The sequence below is a fragment of the Trematomus bernacchii genome, unplaced genomic scaffold (assembly GCF_902827165.1).
Source record: "Trematomus bernacchii unplaced genomic scaffold, fTreBer1.1, whole genome shotgun sequence".
In the NCBI taxonomy this organism is placed as follows: domain Eukaryota; kingdom Metazoa; phylum Chordata; class Actinopteri; order Perciformes; family Nototheniidae; genus Trematomus; species Trematomus bernacchii.
The window spans coordinates 5615358-5634486 of record NW_022987616.1 but is presented as its reverse complement, the minus strand read 5'-3'; the positions used below and the strand labels follow the sequence as shown (position 1 = coordinate 5634486).

Sequence of the window (19129 nt, the reverse complement as noted above, 5' to 3'; positions counted from 1 at the left end):
TGAGAATATGAGTGCTGGCCTTCAGAGCTGCCATTATTTTATTTAAAAAGATGGAAATCCTCAACAGTGCTTACATGCTTTTTTTCAGAAACATAGGAAAGCTGAATCCCTTGGAATGAACAGAAAACAAAACAAAAAAATATGATTGAACTGTAATCATCGCAGCATCTCAGTAACACCGTTTGTATCTCCGCTGCATTGAGAGTTCTTAGCTAGAGGCTTTCAAAGTTCGTCTCTTTTCTGAGATAGCTTTGTGGCGTGCTTTTCCAAGAAATTGCTGAAGCCCTCTAGAGTTCTGTCTCCCCCTTCAAATTTAATGGGGCTCTGCTTGCTGTTGCTTGGGGCCAAGTATATCGTAGGGAACCCTTCCGTTTTGTAGTTCTCGTTTGGCACGTCGTTGGCCGTGGCGTCCATCTTGGCGATCACCAGGTTCTTCTCCCCCTTGTACTTCTTGCCCAGAGCCACATAATCTGGCTCCAGTTTCTTGCAGTGGCCACACCAGGGCGCGTAAAACTCAATCAGGACATCCTTCTGGGTATCCATGACGATTTCATCAAAGGTTTTCCCGACCACGACCTTAACGGGTCCTTTGTTGTTCTTTGGCAGCGGCTGGGACTTAATGATGGGGCTTAGCTTTCCTGTTGACAAGAGAAAGAAGTTCAGAACAAAGTGTTAGAGCGGATTAACCCTTAAAACACCACTAGAAACATGTTTGGGTCTATTTTAGGAAGTTAAACCTCAGCTCTTACGAGTTAAATAAAACCAGGATTTCCACTAGAGAAGCTGTTACCCATCTTTCCAAATTGACCACAACTCAGCCCTCACCTTTCTTGAAAGCCTTCACAAAGTCTCCCAGCACGTCAGCGTCAAACTCTTCTGGATCCATGGCGAACTTTTTGCCCCCATCGGCCAGAATCCCCACGTTCACTTCCTCTCCGCTGTCGCTGAGGCCGAGGCTCTTCAGCTCCTCTGCGTAGTCCTCCTCATCGCCGATAGCAAACGTGTACTCGGGGAAGTCTTTGGCCACCTCGAGCACCTTGGACCTCCAGAACTGCGTGGCTAAAAAAAAAATATAAAAGACAAAAAAGGTTTAAGGGGTTTTGTGACTGCATTGTAAATCTTGCACACTTTGTATTCATTATTATTGGTTGTTGATTATGTCAGATAACCCCATTTATATACTTATATACCTGGCTGCTAAATCCTTAGAACTGTTACAAGGTGTGTATTTTGTAAATGGTGTAACTTGCTGCTGTTAAATACCAACCACCTATGTGCAATATATATAGATGCCGTTAATAACTGTGTAATATATACCTGGCTGCTAAATCCTAAGAACTGTTACAGGATGTGTATTATTTTTGTAATTATGTAACTTTTTTTATTATATCAAAACTTAGTACTTTTTATGCATGTCACATATTTAACATATGTAACATTAAGCTGTCTGTGGCTCTTTTTCCTGCTGTAACTACGCACATTTCCCCTCCGTGGGACTAATAAAGGTATTCTGATTAGTAGAGCATGTTGAAAATATTAAGAACTGTAAAGTATTGTATCTCAAATATATGAGAGAAACACAGCACAATACAACAGTATAGTATGTCAAAACAACTGCATAATTAAGTATGTTGCATAGTATTGTAAGCATAAAATATTACAAAAACTCACTATCATTAAATATGTTACAAAAAAGTCATAGCATATTAAGACTTAAAAATGTTAAATGACACTCTAATATGTCAAACATGTTGATAACTATTGTTCTTTTTAAAGTACGTCAAATCTAGGAGGATGCCATAAATAAAGTCCTTAAAACGGAATTCATTCAATGAATGCGGAGAATCACATCTCCACTCACATCACAGATCTCTGTATGATCCAGGGTCAAACCTGTTATCTAAAAAAAAGAAAACTCACCTTTCCTGAAGTCAAAGCTGAAGTCGACTCCATAGTAAACCACCACCAGGGGTCTCTTGGTGTAGCGCTTGGCATCATTGGCTGGTTTTCTGTGGCCCACCAGGGGAATCACGTGCTTTTTGAAGAACTCCTGCACCTCCGACACCGCCGTGGAGTCCTGGGAAATAAATTAACAAAATGTGTCTCGAGTTCAAAGTGACTCCTTTTGAAATAAGTCTTTTAAATTATTGCTTTTTGGTCCGTTTTAACACTTACACTAAAACTAAGAGAAAGCACAGTCATTTATGATATGATGAGTTTTAATACCCAATGAAACCAGTTCAAATCAAATGATCAAACGGACAGTACCTCCACTGCGAGTGTGTGTGACGCTGGCTCGTATTTAGAGCGGAACTTTTCGGGATGAGAGATGACGATCTGACCGGGCGAGGCTTTGAGCAGTTTGGTCACTTCGGAGCTGAAGGAGTGACGGAAGGTGAAGTCTTCCCTCAGTGAATTACCTGCAGAACAGACAGCAATGAGAGTTAAAGCCACACATCCATTTGACTGCCGTTAAACAGTTGAAGAAAGTCCTGCAGGCGAAAATTACTTTAAAAGGTCGCCTGTTATACTGTTTTTCATGAATATATAATAGGTCTCAGATATATACAAAACATGTCTGAAGTGTTTGGCTCCAAACACCAAACAGATCATTGCAGCATTACCCATAATCCCCTCTGTTTCAGCCCTGTTTCCAAAGTGCTGATTCTCTGTCTGTTACTTTAGATGAAAATAAGGAGCCCCTCCCCACGCCCCTCTGTCAAAAGAACACAATGGTGCTCTAGGAGGAGATTCAGTTGATAAGGTGGGGGGGGGGTTACCTTGGTTGGTGATTGGCTAATGGTTACACAAGCCAACACATCATTATGACATCATAAAGTGGTCAAAATCTGATCAGCTCATTTTCAGACAGGTTTTTATAGAAATGGATCAGGACAAAAAGAGAGAGAATCTTTTTTCCTGAAACTTTCAGAGTCTCTTTCCACAGAGGGGACACGTGTTTATGTAGAAGAGACATGAAGAAGAGGGGACACGTGTTTATGTAGAAGAGACATGAAGAAGAGGGGACACATGTTGATGTAGAAGAGACATGAAGAAGAGGGGACACATGTTGATGTAGAAGAGACATGAAGAAGAGGGGACACATGTTGATGTAGAAGAGACATGAAGAAGAGGGGACACATGTTGATGTAGAAGAGACATGAAGAAGAGGGGACACATGTTGATGTAGAAGAGACATGAAGAAGAGGGGACACATGTTGATGTAGAAGAGACATGAAGAAGAGGGGACACATGTTGATGTAGAAGAGACATGAAGAAGAGGGGACACATGTTGATGTAGAAGAGACATGAAGAAGAGGGGACACATGTTGATGTAGAAGAGACATGAAGAAGAGGGGACACATGTTGATGTAGAAGAGACATGAAGAAGAGGGGACACATGTTGATGTAGAAGAGACATGAAGAAGAGGGGACACATGTTGATGTAGAAGAGACATGAAGAAGAGGGGACACATGTTGATGTAGAAGAGACATGAAGAAGAGGGGACACATGTTGATGTAGAAGAGACATGAAGAAGAGGGGACACATGTTGATGTAGAAGAGACATGAAGAAGAGGATTTTGCATAATAGGTGACCTTTAAACATCCCTCAAATGTCATGCTACTTACAGGCTTCGATGTAGATCTCGTAAGCTGCATCCTGTTCACTGGAGAACACGCCGACTATAACGGCATCGTCGCCATCTTTGATGAGATCCTGCACCTGCTTGACTGCCTGGACCTGCTTAGAGGGAGGCCCCGCCTGCTCGCCCATGTAATCAACAATGCCTAAAGAGAAAGAGACGGAGGTAGATCAACTGGACTGGAAGAGCAGGAAACATTTGCATGCAAGGAAGTGACTTGTATTTGTTTCTTTTCATTTGCAAATGCATAAGATTGCATGCAAACCAGATAATGAAAGATTTAAAAATGTGACAGGAGAGGTTGAAACCCCTGGCCTTTTAATCGGACCGCCCTACTTCTTATGGACGAAAACTAACAATGACAAACGGATCATTAATCAATAAAATGAATTAAAAAATTAAAATTAAAATCAGTAAAAACAAATTTCATTTGAAAAACAATACATGGAAGTAAATATAATATATTTTGAAATATTTTCAGGATTTTTTTGATAACATGTACTTTGGCGTTCTGTATCCATTTACATAGAAAGATATCTGAGGGACTCACCTTGGTGCTGTCGGGGTCCGTTGAAGTCGAACATCTTGCCCCTCCTGAAGATCTTGATGGTGGGGTATCCCGTCACGTCAAAGCGTGACGCCAGCTCGCTCTCGATGGTGCCGTCCACCTTGGCCAGAGGGATGGGAGGAGAGCGCTGACTCAGATCCTTCGCTGCCTTCTCGTACTCTGGGGCCAAACTCTTACAGTGTCCGCACCTGGAGTCAGAACAGAGAGTAGTGAGGAACGTCTTATTAAAGGTCACCTATTATGCAAAATCCACTTCTTCATGTCTTTTCTACATCAACACGTGTCCTCTCTGTGTAAAGAGACTCTGAATCTTTTTTCCTGAAACTTTCTCTCTCTTTTTGTCCTGATAAAAACCTGTCTGAAAATGAGCTGATCAGATTTTGGACACTTTATGATGTCATAACGACGTTTTGGCTTGTGTAACCATTAGCCAATCACTAACCAAGGTTGGTTTAGTGGGTCACTTTTGAGAAACAAAATTGACAACAGTGGCATTAAACAATTTGTATTTTATCAAAGATTGTCTACTGACTGACCATGGGGCGTAGAACTCCACCAGGATGATGTCTGCGTTGTTCACAATCTCATCAAAGTTGTCCTTTGTGAGAACCAGCGTCGCCTCAGGGGGGGGTTTCCAATCTGGCTGTGCCACCTCTTTCACCCGAGCCACAATAGCTGCAACAAACAGGCGTTGAACATATTTTTAAAAACGAGGTCAGGTTTTGTTGAAGGGGCATAATGATGCTTAAGTTATCCAGATGTCCCTACCCTTCTCTGTCCTCTCTCCATCGTAGTCCACAGCTTCACCGTTCTTCATGATCTTGAAGGTGGGATAGCCCGACACTTCAAACTTGGTCGCGATTTCATTGGCTACTGTTGCGTCCACTTTGGCTACATGAATCGGAGGGTCATTCTCCTTCAGAGCTTGAGCGATTTTCTCATACTCTGAGGCAAACTGTTTGCAGTGGCCACACCTAAAGGGATAAACAAAGAAGACTTAACTATTGACAGGCATATGGAAAGTGAGCTGCTGTCAAATGTGTGTGAATAAAGAATGTCCTAACAGACGCACCATGGAGCATAAAACTCCACTAGCACTGTGTCTTTGCCCTCCATGAAAGTGTCGAAGTTGTTGTTTTTGAGAACCGTCACGCCATTCTCTTCCTTCACCTCCGTGTCATCTTCATCATCCTCCTCCTCCTCGTCATCACTGTCCTCTTCGTCAGCTTCCTGCTTCTCCTCTGTAACATCTGCCAGCAAACAAGAAGAGGACCCAAACTGATTTCAGCCGTACAAACTTGGCGAGTGCATTCATTTATCAACATGCTTCTTGTTGAAACAGGACAGGTTCAAAAAGATAAGACTAAGAGGGGCAATAAGGCAGAGATCAATGTTTTCTACAATGCGTATGCTCCTATTCTTAGATTAAGAACTATTTATGCCTTTAGTTTAGTTTATAAAGATGGTTTTATCATTGTCAGAACAATATACTGCAAGTCATTCAAACTAGCTGCACCTTTACCAGCATTGAGAACACTTTAATGCATCAATAATTAAAAAACACATCATATATATTATTCTGAAATGGACCAATCTGCATAATGACTACTTTTGGCACTATATGTTGAGGCTAATACTTTTGTAGTTTTACTTGAGTAACATTTTGAATGCAGGACTTTTACTTGTAACAGAGTATTCCTACACTCTGGTACTTCTACTTTTACTCAAGTACAAGATCCGAGTACTTTTTGATTACATGTAAATTATAATTTAGCTGACGCTTTTCTCCAAAGTGCAAAATCAAATCAGTGCAAAAACCATAAAGAATCAAACTCCGAACAACAAGGAAAGTGCAGATATATTCACTTCAAGCAAGATCATGCCATAGTTAGTGCTGGTGAATCAGTTACAAGGCCTAAATTAACTCAACAAGTGCTTCGTTGTTTTCAGCAATAACTTAATTGCCCAGGTACAGCAGAAGTAGAGGTACCTCTCCCACCTGTGCATATAGACAGAGATAACAATGTGTATGCTCCACACCTGCACGCAGACACTGCACCAAACCAGACGTTATTAACCTTTTGCATTCACATTATGTTAGTGTTGACCCCCTCAGACCAGGGGGGTCAACTTTCATGTGTGTAAGGCAGTGCTGTTGTCATTTAGCTTACGTGTCCTGTTAGCTAGCGCGCTAACATAACTAGCAAGGTATCTAACTTAGCTAGCTAGTTAGCGGTCCAATAATTAGCACAGCAGCCACTTCCGTGCTTTGCTTGAATAGCTAATTAAGTTGCAGTTAACACATTAAGATGTTAAATGCTTCACTTACCATCTTCACATCGGCTGAGGGTCGCAAAATGTGCAACGCCGAGCAGCACGAGCAGCAGCAGCGCGAGCTTCTTCATGTCCACGGGCGACGGGTTTTAACTCTTCGTCTCAGGCTAATTAACTCAGCTAATAAAAGGGCTAATACGTGTCATCAACACACACACTGCTGCACACACACTCTGTCCGGATCAATACTGACGATAATGTGTTTGTGTGTTTTCATGCAAACTACTTCTGAGAACACGAACAACGCCTCCTCCGTCTGCAACTTGTCTGACTTGCCACGCTCTGATTGGTCCGGGTAATCGGCCGCCATCCAATCACAATTCGCCACTCAAAAATACGTTGGGTGATTCTATTGGATAGCTCTGTCCCGGATCTATGACTTTTATTATAGTTGTACACTCACACCCTTGGTCTTCAGGACTTTTTAATACACTTTAAACAAATTTTATTTTCCGGAAAATGTCACATTCACAAGAACTGGACTGAGTTTTAATGCAGCACTATTACATATTACAAATAAAAAGGCAATACCAAGTGTGTATTTGATGTATTTGATTTGATAGATAGATAGGTAGGTACTTTATTGATCCCAATTTGGGAATTGTTTGCGTTGCAGCAGCATAAAAAACCCAAGGCAATGTACATGAGAGAAATTAAGACACAAACAAACATATTTGAGTTTCTGACTTTCTGTCATATACACTATGAAGGGCCAATCAAAGGCTAACCAAATATTAAAGTAGGATGTTTTTAACATGGAGTGTGCAAGTAATAGCATATTAAACTAAATATTATATACAGAGGAAACTCTTTATATTATAAAGTATACCACTGCTGTCCGAAGCACAGAGGACAGAAAGAGGAGTCCACGGTAAAGGAGATCCCTCTCAGAGCGGTGGAGGCCCCTGAGGGCCCGGAGACCCCAGCAGTGACCGAGCAGCGTCTGAAAGGAGCGGGGAAGTGAGCTGAAAGACCAGGAGCTTTGCACAAAGAGGAGGTTCCCCGCGCAGGACAGCGCCACCATCAGGATAACACAGGAAATCTAGGACAGGACATTATTGACCGCTTGCTTTCCTCACAACATTTCATAAAGAAACATTCATTCATGATTTCTCATTATGTCTTCAAGTGTTTATGTGAAAATGTTCTCTTTTTTTCTCCAGTCTTGTTTTGCATTTATTATGTGTGTGTGTGTGTGTGTGTGTGTGTGTGTGTGTGTGTGTGTGTGTGTGTGTGTGTGTGTGGTGTGTGTGTGTGTGTGTGTGTGTGTGTGTGTGTGTGTGTGTGTGTGTGTGTGTGTGTGTGTGTGCGGTCAGTGTTGTGTACCGTTGGCCAGAGGAGGCTGCAGAGTGAGCGGGTGAGGAGTGAGTCGGAGGAGTTCACTCTCAGCACGGTGACACACTTCATGGTGAGGAGGAAGAGCGTAACGCCACGCAGAGATCGAATACGCTGTGAAACAAAACACAACGTAACACTGAGTCAGTAGAACCCTTTAAATCACTTCTCAAAAAGCTTCTTAATGTGAGCCCACTAGTTTATTCCCAACATGTCTTTTAGTAAATGTTATTCTTCTTCTTTTAGAAATTACTTTTGCGTGTTTTATTCCATATATAAAAATCTTGTAATTGTTTGATTTTATGTCATTCATTCAGTCAAACATTGGTAAATAAATAACTTTTTTGGTTCATGACTGCGCCTTGGTTCACATTTTTATTTTCACTATGGTCAGCACCTCTCCCACACTGTAGTGCATTCCTCCTCTCTTCCTGTTCCCTCCCTAGCCATGTAGAGCACTTGTTAACTTGTATTATAATGCCTTTCAATAATTACTTTCATTTTTATATCTGACACCATGATCTCTAAGGGATTTCTAAACCTTAAAGTCGGGCTTTCATTCAGTATTTACCTTTAAAGTAACATTGTAATTATGTAAAGTGTGATTATCCCCCCTAAAGATGAGGCTCTTTTTCAAGGGAAGCTCCTTTTTTCAACCTAAAGCAGGAGTAGCAATGAGCTGTTTTCTCAACATTAAAGTGGACCTATCATGCTATATTTGAATAATATAGTGTAGGACCATACCTATATAAGGCATATTTATACTTTTTTTTTTCAAAATACCAAACAGATCATGCATTTTAGCCATGCCTCATTTTGCTCAATTTGACATTTCTAGCTCTGTTTTTGCAAGGGCAGATTCAGTGAGAACAGCACCATCTACTGGCCTGGCATATGTACTACAGCGTCTCCAGCGCTTTCGAACGGCAATGGCCGTGGCTGTCTCCTCCTGATTGGTGGAGTTGGCCCAATAGCCGTAGCGCCACCGTCCTGACGTCAGGACAGTGTTCAAATCTGGATCAGTTTTTATCAGATCCGTTGCAGCCCCTTTTTTAGAGATTTGGGTATGGAGGAAAATAGAGAGGGTTGTGTTTTCTGACACTTGGTGAGTTCCCTGGAACACCGGGGACACATATTCATGTATAAAAGACGTACAAAAGTGCATTTTGCATGATAGGTCCCCTTTAAATATTGTTTTTTCCGTCTCACTTGTTCCCATGTTGCCAGGAGGCTGACATCCACATGCCCTCTGTAGCTGTGTTTGTGCAGCAGCTCCACAACCTCCAGGACGATAACGGAGCGATAGATGTAATAAATATAGTACACTAAAGACACAGTCAGCAAACTGACCTGCAAACAGAGAGAGAGAGAGAGTTATATTTCTACAGCAGTCAAAGCATAAACAGGTAGATTATTTTAAAGTTAAAACCATGCTGTGACCTTCCACAGGTATGTTGGTTTAAGAGCTGCAGGTTACTTTACCCTGTCAGATAGGTCATTGTGATCTTGTTTGCATTGGTGTGTGGCCAAGTGTGTGTGTGCGTGTTTCTGTGTGTTTACTGTATCTTAAAGTTGTGTGCACACCAAAAATAAATCATATTATGTTGATATATCTGTGTTATTGTGTTGCACTGTTGTTGGAGCCTGTGACCTAAGCTTTTCATTGTCATAACTACACTGTAGCTATGTACACATTACAATAAAAGCCTTGAATTGAATAGTTATATGTTTGCCTGTGTGTGTTAGTAGACTCACTTCCAGCCAGTTGCAGGGAGTCCTCCAGTATCCCATCAGCCCTTGCTCCCCTACAGCGTACACTTGACGACGGAGTTGCAGCAGAGACAGGACGAGGAAGAGGAGCTGGACAGGAGGAAGAAGCACAAGATGAAAATTAAAAGCAAGGTCCTCCTGAGCTCGACAAGGGTTTTATTCTCACCAGTGGGCGAAAGACAGCCACAGTTTTACTCTTAAATCAGACTTTAGTTCCACCTGGAGTAAACTCACAAGCTACCCTGCAGTATACAAAGTCATTCAAACTAGCTGCACATTTTCCAGCTTTGAGAACACTTTAATGATCAATCATTATAAAACATATCATATATATTATTCTGAAATGGACCAATCTGCACAATGACTACTTTTACTGTCGCTACTTTAACTATATTCTGATACTGATACTTCAGTACTTTCATTTGAGTAACATTTTGAATGCAGTACTTTTACTGTAACAGAGTATTCCTACACTCTGGTACTTCTACTTTTACTCAAGCACAAGATCTGAGTACTTCTACTTTTACTCAAGCACAAGATCTGAGTACTTCTACTTTTACTCAAGCACAACATCTGAGTACTTCTACTTTTACTCAAGCACAACATCTGAGTACTACTCCCACCTCTGTTTGTAGATCTGTAGATTCTCTTCAGCTGCAGACTAGTGGTTTCCACAGATTAAAAGATAATGCAGTATTGTACCTGGCACACCATGACACCATAGTCCCCCACAGCAGGAGAGTGACACCCTGGACTGGACCCTGGCAGAGGGCAGCAGGCCAGCGGGGGGGCTCTGCTCAGTCTGCAGGGTCACACTGGTGAACAGGTTTGGTGCAGGGCTGAACAAGGTGAAGTGGAGAGAGACAGTATGTCCGTCCAGCCAGCCGTCTGACTGCAGGAGCTTCAGTTTGGACGCAGCAGCAGACCTGCAGAAACACAGGAAGTCTTTCAGCACATTTGGAAATTCCTCATACACTACAAACACTCGAAATCTTGTCACGTATTTTTGTCTAATATCTAGTCAGAATATGTCTTTACAGTTGATATAAGACATACTAACTTCAGAAGTAACACTGCAGTGAGATATCGGGTCTTGTTTTTAGGCAATGCATCATCTTGTTAAGTCAAATAATCTTATGTTGAGTCCTATCTCAGATGAAAAAATCACCAACTAACATCAGAAAACAGAACACTTTTGAGCAGATGTTTGTACTTATTTCAAGTGAAAACAACTTGTGTACTTTTGCCATCTCTGCATACAGTATGGGTCAATATGTGTGAAACAGCGCTCTCTAGGGGGGAGATAAAGACACTGTATTTTTGAGGAAGAATATTGTTTGACTAAATTGGTAAAGGTGCTACTATAGGGTTAGAAGTACAATCATGTTCATGTTCTAGGAGCTGTCATTATGATGGTCCATGTCTGTAATAGAATAATAGAAGTGGAGTACTTCTGTACATGAAATGTCTCCTTTGGTTATTTACCTTGCGTTGAAAAGCACTCGACTCCTCCCTCCACAGGATTGGCTCTCCAATCAAGATGTGTGACTGCTGCAGGACATCACATTATTAAGCAGAGAAAACGTTGAAATGTTTGTTTTTATATTTCATGATACAGGAACTTGTATTTCCTTAAGAGGGTTACAGAAGCGTGCATTCATGGCATTGGATGAATTATTCTCAAGGTATTTTAGAAACTTCACTGCGATGCCTTTTGTATCTCACCTCAGTGGATGATGAATTCTTGAACAGTGAATGAAGGAGATTCTTCTGTGCCCACAGCCACCAGTCCTCATGCTTTTGGATGGACATGAATGCATTATCATGGCCCCTGTTTGAAGATAAATAATCATTTTGAAGTGTGTCAGAGAGTTAAGGGGATAAAGAGAGAGACAGCATGTTTTAGGATGTCACCTTGTGAACTGTTTTCTGACAGCTTCATTGAGTTGGTAATGGTCAGTGAATGAGCCGCCATAACTTATGCAGAGCATCAGGAGAAGCATGGAGCCACAGACGGACAAATCCCTGGGGTAAAAGAGAAGGAGATATTTTCTTATAGAGCTTTAAAGGTCACCTATTATGCAAAATCCACTTCTTCATGTCTTTTCTACATCAACATGTGTCCCCTCTTCTTCATGTCTTTTCTACATCAACATGTGTCCCCTCTTCTTCATGTCTCCTCTACATCAACATGTGTCCCCTCTTCTTCATGTCTCTTCTTCATCAACATGTGTCCCCTCTTCTTCATGTCTTTTCTACATCAACATGTGTCCCCTCTTCTTCATGTCTCTTCTACATCAACATGTGTCCCCTCTTCTTCATGTCTCCTCTACATCAACACGTGTCCCCTCTTCTTCATGTCTCTTCTACATCAACATGTGTCCCCTCTTCTTCATGTCTCTTCTACATCAACATGTGTCCCCTCTTCTTCATGTCTCCTCTACATCAACATGTGTCCCCTCTTCTTCATGTCTCTTCTTCATCAACATGTGTCCCCTCTTCTTCATGTCTCTTCTACATCAACATGTGTCCCCTCTTCTTCATGTCTCTTCTTCATCAACACGTGTCCTCTCTTCTTCATGTCTCTTCTACATCAACATGTGTCCCCCCCTCTTCTTCATGTCTCCTCTACATCAACATGTGTCCCCTCTTCTTCATGTCTCTTCTACATCAACATGTGTCCCCCCCTCTTCTTCATGTCTCTTCTACATCAACATGTGTCCCCTCTTCTTCATGTCTCTTCTACATCAACATGTGTCCCCTCTTCTTCATGTCTCCTCTACATCAACATGTGTCCCCTCTTCTTCATGTCTCTTCTTCATCAACATGTGTCCCCTCTTCTTCATGTCTCTTCTACATCAACATGTGTCCCCTCTTCTTCATGTCTCTTCTTCATCAACACGTGTCCTCTCTTCTTCATGTCTCTTCTACATCAACATGTGTCCCCTCTTCTTCATGTCTCTTCTACATCAACATGTGTCCCCTCTTCTTCATGTCTCTTCTACATCAACATGTGTCCCCTCTTCTTCATGTCTCTTCTACATCAACATGTGTCCCCTCTTCTTCATGTCTCCTCTACATCAACATGTGTCCCCTCTTCTTCATGTCTCTTCTTCATCAACATGTGTCCCCTCTTCTTCATGTCTCTTCTACATCAACATGTGTCCCCTCTTCTTCATGTCTCTTCTACATCAACATGTGTCCCCTCTTCTTCATGTCTCTTCTACATCAACATGTGTCCCCTCTGTGGAAAGAGACTCTGAAAGTTTCAGGAAAAAAGATTCTCTCTCTTTTTGTCCTGATCCATTTCTTTAAAAACTGTCTGAAAATGAGCTGATCAGATTTTGGCCACTTTATGATGTCATAACGATGTTTTGGCTTGTGTAACCATTAGCCAATCACCAACCAAGGTAACCCCCCCCCCCCCCCCACCTTATCACCTGAATCTCCTCGCGGCTTTCACACCAGCGCTTTTCCCTTTCTAGCTCCTAGCTAGAGCTTTTCTGGTTCAGCTCCGGTTTCCCTTTTCAGCTCCCGCTCTGTTCACACCGCCCAGAGCTGCCGCTGCTGCGTCATGACGTCACCATTTACATCGCTGATTTTCTCCCCAACGGAGAACTCAGACCCCACAGACTGAGATGGTGGTGCAGGTGCTGGTCCACGAGGAGCCTGGCAGGGTAAAGCCAGATCAATAAGTGATGGAGATGTGGCTGAAAATCTGCAAGTATTACAAGACAACAAGATCTACAAGGTCTGTATTTTCTGTTCTGTTAAGATTAACAACTGTATGTGACCAGCATGTTTCTGCAAATACTGTTACCTGAGTGACTAGTTTAAACAAAGAGATCATTCACCTTAATGTTCGTGCAACCTGTCAATGCATGCATGTATTTGAGTTCATGCATCACATTTGCCTATATCTGTTTTTAAAAGCGTTTTGACAAGCAAGTCATTGGTGTCTTACTAGATATATGGAAGTAGCATGTGAAAATGTGAACTTTCTTTACTTTTTTATTTGAGAGTATATAAGTTTAAGGGAATACTATGGATGTTAGTTTCCAAATGCTAGGTATCTAACATTATATAAACATAACATATTGACATCAGGGGTACATATACAGAGTTAAACAAATATAATAAAGTAAAGAAATAAAACAGGTTACATTTCAAGTAAAATATTTATCAAATACACACCTGGTTTGTATTGCCTTTTTATTTTTAATATGTAATAGTGCTGCATTAAAAATCAGTCCAGTTCTTGTGAATCTGACATTTTCCCAAAAATAAAATGAGTTTAAAGTTTATTAAAAAGTCCTGAAGACTGGTCTCAGAATCAACCTCATATTGATGAGTTTCTGTCTCTGACAAAGAGGCCATAAAATAAAGGAAGATTCCCGGACATAAAAGTCAACTCTGCTTTACATTTCTCGTATAACATTCATACACAAACATATACTGTAAGTATATAAGGCAAGCAACCAGGTGAATGAAGACATTTGAGTTTTTCTGGGATTGTGGATATGACAGATAATTTTGAGGAGTGTCTCTGTTTTTAATGTTATATATTTTTCATATCTGTGTCATGCAGTGTGGGTCTCTCACTTCTGTAGTCAGGGCACAGACTGTAGAGGGCTCTTTAGTCTTGACTTGGTCTCGGTTTAGGGGGTTTGGACAACAACAGTACTGCTAAAGTGTTTCTCTTATATTGTCCGTAGAAAACGTTGTTATGTTAATGAATGCCTCTTGTTCATGTAACCAAGCAAAAATAAACACAAACAATTATATAAGTTGAGTCAACACACTTATTTATTAATATGTAATGTTGAAACGTAATGCAGTGGGTGTTTTACAGTGGGCTTCACAGAGGAAAGAGTAAAAATCCACTGAAAATGATGCGATTATACGAATCATCAAAAATGGCGTTGTTGGAGTTGAGAACGATGTAGACAACATCTCCCTTCTCCAGCTGAAGAACCATTGAGTTAGACGCAGAGACAAAGCCATAGCCATCATTGTAATCACTAAGCATCATCTTTCTCTGGTCGTTGTGAAAGAATCCAACATGTGTGTAAGATGAATCGATGTCTCCCCACATGTTGAATCTGAAGTAGTAGACTCCTCCGACGGGGGCTGTGAAGATACCTGCATCAGAGGAGAAGGTCAGTGAGAGGAGATTGTTTCTGGTGCTTCAGCAGGACTTAAGGATGGGTTTTTTTAAATAAGGAGCATGTAGGAGCTCTTGACTTTGTTCTATTTTCTACCATGATCAACTGTAGGAAAACTAAGAGATGTTTTAATGGTTTCATTAAGAAAACTCTTAAGAAAGGGTGTGTGTGTGTGTGTGTGTGTGTGTGTGTGTGTGTGTGTGTGTGTGTGTGTGTGTGTGTGTGTGTGTGTGTGTGTGTGTGTGTGTGTGTGTGTGTGTGTGTGTGTGTGTGTGTGTGTGTGTGTGTTGTTTTCAGTACCTGTAGTTGGGCTGTAGGCCTGGCCGATATTGGTGAAGACTTTACTGTACTTCAGTGTGGTATCAGTGGTGAAGGGTCCGACTGATCCTGAATCAGTTAGACCGGCTGAGAACGCCACCTGAGGACGGTCTGTGAGGAAGAGGAGGATGCACACAGAGAGATGAGAACTCATTAACAAACTGTCTATTAAAACAATAAAGTCAGTGGTTTGGATTCTGATAGCCAGCAGAGAGTGATATGTAATATTCTCCTCAGTATACCAGTTCCTTTCTTTAAACAACATTTTGACTCTTCACAATAGTTTCTGTTTCTCACCTGTGTTCTCTCTCTGGAGCTCCTCCACCTCCTTTTCACTGGAGCTCATCCTGGACTCTAAAGCTGAACAAGTTCAACATTGTTTTATTCAGATGAGGTTATAGTCTCTCATTTTCAATTTCACTATTGCAGATCTTATGTTAAAAGATTGTTCTACCATACTATAATATTCACTTTTAAAACGGCAACAAATCCAACGTTTTTATGGAAAAATACAATTATATTTGTCCTTCCTCCTATTCTCATTTGATTCATTTGTACTCCTACCTGTGCTCTTATTCTCACTTGCTGTGACTCGAGCCAGAAGATCTGCAACAAAGAGAAAAAGCAGATTATCTCTTCATTATGTCAAACTCATTAGTTTTCTATCATTATAGGCAATATTTACCTTTTATATTATATTTCTATATCTTACCTGCGTTCACTCTCTTTACCTCCTCCACCTCCTTTTCACTAGAGCTCATCCTTGCCTCTAAAGCTGAAACATGTTTAGACATAGAAAACAGGTAAATAACATTTGACTTATAAACAAGATTGTGTCTTTTTTTCATTTTGTTGGCATCATTTTTTATGATGTTTTTGAAACTTACCCGCGTTCACTCTCTGGAGCTCCTGCACCTCCTTTTCACTGGAGCTCATCCTGGACTCTAAAACTGAACAAATGTAAAATGTTAAGTAAAATAAAATTATGGTTTCAGTTTCTTTCAGTTTAACAAATCTGATTTTTATGAAAAAGCAGGTCAATAACTAATAAACAACAACATTTATATCTCATCAGTATTATAAATGTGTTTCTCTTATCTCCCATGTAATTTAAACATTACTTTTCAAACATAAGACAGGGCATTTTTTATTTTTGATGAGGTTTTTGTCACTTACCTGCAGTGTCTATCTTCAGCTCCTGCACCTCTTTTTCACTGAAGCTCATCTTGGCCTCTAGAGCTGAACACATATGAGTTTTTTTATTAGGATCATGCTAAATGTTACCCTGGAGCGTGACCAAGTAGAAACACTTTCACAAACATGAATTGTTAATTAAATCTAAGATCATGAGCATCAGTGATGTGGCTCTCAGTGTGTACGTCAGGTGAGTCACCTGTGTTGTCTTGCTCCAGCCTCTGATTTTGTTCACCTCTCTTTTCTAACTTTTGTATTTTACACAAAAACAAGTCTTTGTATCTTAATATTCGCAACATTTCCCTTTTTATGATGTTTCTGTTTCTTACCTGTGTTCTCTCTCTGGAGCTCCTCCACCTCCTTCTCACTGGAGCTCATCCTGTTCTCTAGAGCTGAACAAATAAAAAAATAGTAAAAAAATAAATTATGGTCAACATTTGTCTTCAGTTTTTGTCATTTTTACAAACCGCGCATTCAAGAATGTTTCTACCATACTAAAATGTTCACTTTCAAATTTGCTCTAGACCGCTTTTTTGCCTTTTTTGCCTGTATTTTCTCAATTTTTTCTTTGATAACTTTGTACTCTGAAGTAAAAAGATATGATTCTAAACTGTATTGAAGTGAACATGTATTGTTTGAACTGTTTTAAGTAATCCCATATATAATGTCTTCTCACTTACAACTCACTGACCCAGAGATCCTGTTACACACACATACACCTCCCTTTTCACCAGAGCACACACACATGTTCTTTTCAAGGTTCTTTCTGGGTATCATTATGTTCTTTCTGGGCTCATTATATCTGTATACAATGTTTAATTGTCTGAGAGTAACAGTTTATGTGAAATATTCCATGGGAAAATAAGGGAGTGGATATCGGGGCAGAGATAAGATTGACTTTGACCTTGTGGAACCTTAGAATCTCACGTTCTGGTCAGAACTCTGATTCGCTGTATTGAACCCGGCCAGAGGTGGATCCAACCAGTAAGGACACCTGGGGGAGTGAGCAGCTCACACAGCTCCTCCCCACGGACTCTCTGATTCGCTTCGGAGTAAAATGGGAAGGAAGAGTCGACACATCTCCGCCCTAAAATATGGATATAAATACTGTTGTTTTTGTATGTAAAAATACTTCTGGGTAGGCTGGTCTAGAGACGTGTAAACCGCATCCCAAACCTGAAGTCCGTACTTCTCGTTTCCTGAAGGCTGGTCTGTCTACCTGTAAACCGCATCACAAGCCTGAAGACCGGAGTACTCTGTAAAACTTGTATACGTGTTTTGTTTCATACAAGAGTAAACTCAGATAATTGTTATAACTTTTGATTCCGGTGTTTTCAATTATTTTCTTTATTAAATAGAGATCAGCCTCATCCAACGAACGGCGCGTAGCAGAGGGGGTGGCTATCAGCCACCACAATAGGTGTTCTGCTCCAACAACTCCTACCTGTGCTCTTATTCTCACTTGCTGTGACTCTATCCAGGAGATCTGCAACAAAGAGAAAGAGCAGGTTAACAGCTGATAAACTACCTCCATATATTTCATCAAGATGTTGAATTTGTTTCTCTGACATATATCTTTCACTTCTCTTTTCTCTCTTTTTGGTTATACACAAAAACATTCAATGTTTATTTTTTAATAATAGTTTCTGTTTCTTACCTGCGTTCTCTCTCTGGAGCTCCTCCACCTGCTTTTCACTGGAGCTCATCCTGCCCTCTAAAGCTGAACACATTTAAAAATAGTTATTAGTATTATTGTAGATGTCACTTTGGAGCTCTGTCCCAAACATTATTGTACATCAACATATAAGTAAGCATATGAAAATATGTACCTGCATTCTTGCTCTCACTGGCTGTCAGTCTGACCTGTGTGACTTTGTTAAAAACAACAAATGAGTCCTTAAAGTGAAGAGTGTCAGTTTTGATGATTGCATGTATCAGTGCAGCGTGACGTGGCACTCAGTGTGTTTTACGTCAGGTGTGTCACCTGTGTTGTCTTGCTCCAGCCTCTGGATCTTGATCCTGTGTTTGATGGCCATGTCTCTGAGCTCCTTCAGCTCAGCCCAGACGTCAGTGCTCATCTGGGTCTCACTGCTGCTCTGATCGTGGGCTGCTTTCACTACTTGGATATCAAACTCCCCCTCTTTCTTCCCTGTCCCCCCTCCATCCTCACCCTGAGCCCCCGTCCAGAGCAGACAGAGCAGCAACGCCAGAAAAACTGCAGCTCTCCTCATTCTGAAATATCGCTGTTCAGACAGAGAAGGGAGACACGTCTCGCTCTGTTCCCGCCTTTATATCCACGTTAAACAGGTCACTGGCAAGGCCATGAGAATCCAGCAGATGTCTTTGATAACACATAAAAATAATCGAAACGTCCTTGGACATCTTACTGATATTAAAGGGGAAACAACAACTTGAATTCTGTTCTTTCAAAAAAAGTGTATTATTCCTGATTTTTCTATATCTCTTTTATTTGAATTGTTTTTGCTCATTTATAAAGGCGGTCTGTCTCTGACCCCACAGTGCAGCCGACAGCCTGGGCCCTGTGTGGGGGGTGCACATCTGGCACAACAACTCTGGACCCTCCCCGAGCTGGAACATCAAACACCTGGACGTGTCCGAGGTACAGAATGACATTACCACACACATCCTTTACCCCAGGGGTGTCCAAAGCTTTTTCACCGAGGGCCACATACAGAAGAATATACGAATAGAATCGGAGGGATGAAACCCTCTTTGTGTGTGTGTGTGTGTGTGTGTGTGTGTGTGTGTGTGTGTGTGTGTGTGTATGTGTGTGTGTAAT

General features: G+C 41.1%; 3 protein-coding genes across 8 annotated transcripts; all 3 read right to left on the bottom strand.

Annotated features, from left to right (window-relative positions):
- Positions 1-8: 8 nt before the first annotated feature.
- pdia4 (protein disulfide isomerase family A, member 4) lies at positions 9-6799 on the bottom strand. Its single transcript, XM_034132414.1, has 10 exons — positions 6543-6799; positions 5286-5463; positions 4982-5187; positions 4750-4888; positions 4196-4401; positions 3632-3790; positions 2269-2420; positions 1921-2077; positions 826-1059; positions 9-638 (listed from the first exon to the last, which is right to left on the bottom strand). Exons 1-10 carry the CDS (start codon positions 6616-6618, stop codon positions 223-225), a joined length of 1923 nt encoding a protein of 640 aa, XP_033988305.1. The 5' UTR covers positions 6619-6799; the 3' UTR covers positions 9-222.
- A 559-nt stretch (positions 6800-7358) lies between these two features.
- Positions 7359-11655, bottom strand: LOC117483936 (polycystic kidney disease 1 like 1-like). Its single transcript, XM_034132278.1, has 6 exons — positions 11567-11655; positions 10401-10578; positions 9638-9742; positions 9092-9232; positions 7874-7996; positions 7359-7589 (listed from the first exon to the last, which is right to left on the bottom strand). Exons 1-6 carry the CDS (start codon positions 11653-11655, stop codon positions 7359-7361), a joined length of 867 nt encoding a protein of 288 aa, XP_033988169.1.
- A 2804-nt stretch (positions 11656-14459) lies between these two features.
- Positions 14460-18573, bottom strand: LOC117484118 (heavy metal-binding protein HIP-like). 6 transcript variants are annotated; one of them, XM_034132576.1, is made up of 12 exons: positions 18314-18573; positions 18159-18200; positions 17987-18049; positions 17774-17815; positions 16659-16721; positions 16312-16374; positions 16023-16085; positions 15848-15916; positions 15700-15741; positions 15433-15495; positions 15118-15246; positions 14460-14794 (listed from the first exon to the last, which is right to left on the bottom strand). In XM_034132576.1, exons 1-12 carry the CDS (start codon positions 18558-18560, stop codon positions 14511-14513), a joined length of 1170 nt encoding a protein of 389 aa, XP_033988467.1. In that variant the 5' UTR covers positions 18561-18573; the 3' UTR covers positions 14460-14510. The 6 variants fall into 6 exon arrangements, with proteins under 6 accessions (XP_033988467.1, XP_033988468.1, XP_033988469.1 ...); XM_034132577.1 differs by having other exon boundaries at positions 15848-15910; XM_034132578.1 differs by having other exon boundaries at positions 17792-17815.
- Between the last annotated feature and the right edge of the window lie 556 nt (positions 18574-19129).

Coding starts and splice junctions, on each gene's coding strand:
- pdia4 (XM_034132414.1), bottom strand. CDS start 6,618: ATGAAGAAGCTCGCGCTGCTGCTGCTCGTGCTGCTCGGCGTTGCACAT. Junction 4,402..4,749: donor GTGGAGTTCTACGCCCCATG/GTCAGTCAGTAG, acceptor TTCTGACTCCAG/GTGCGGACACTGTAAGAGTT. Junction 2,421..3,631: donor CGAGATCTACATCGAAGCCT/GTAAGTAGCATG, acceptor TCTGTTCTGCAG/GTAATTCACTGAGGGAAGAC.
- LOC117484118 (XM_034132576.1), bottom strand. CDS start 18,560: ATGAGGAGAGCTGCAGTTTTTCTGGCGTTGCTGCTCTGTCTGCTCTGG. Junction 15,742..15,847: donor GGTAAAGAGAGTGAACGCAG/GTAAGATATAGA, acceptor TCTTTGTTGCAG/ATCTTCTGGCTCGAGTCACA. Junction 14,795..15,117: donor GGCCTACAGCCCAACTACAG/GTACTGAAAACA, acceptor CCTCTGATGCAG/GTATCTTCACAGCCCCCGTC.
- LOC117483936 (XM_034132278.1), bottom strand. CDS start 11,655: ATGCTTCTCCTGATGCTCTGCATAAGTTATGGCGGCTCATTCACTGAC. Junction 9,743..10,400: donor CTGCCAGGGTCCAGTCCAGG/GTGTCACTCTCC, acceptor CCTCCTGTCCAG/CTCCTCTTCCTCGTCCTGTC. Junction 9,233..9,637: donor CTCCCTGCAACTGGCTGGAA/GTGAGTCTACTA, acceptor CTCTGTTTGCAG/GTCAGTTTGCTGACTGTGTC.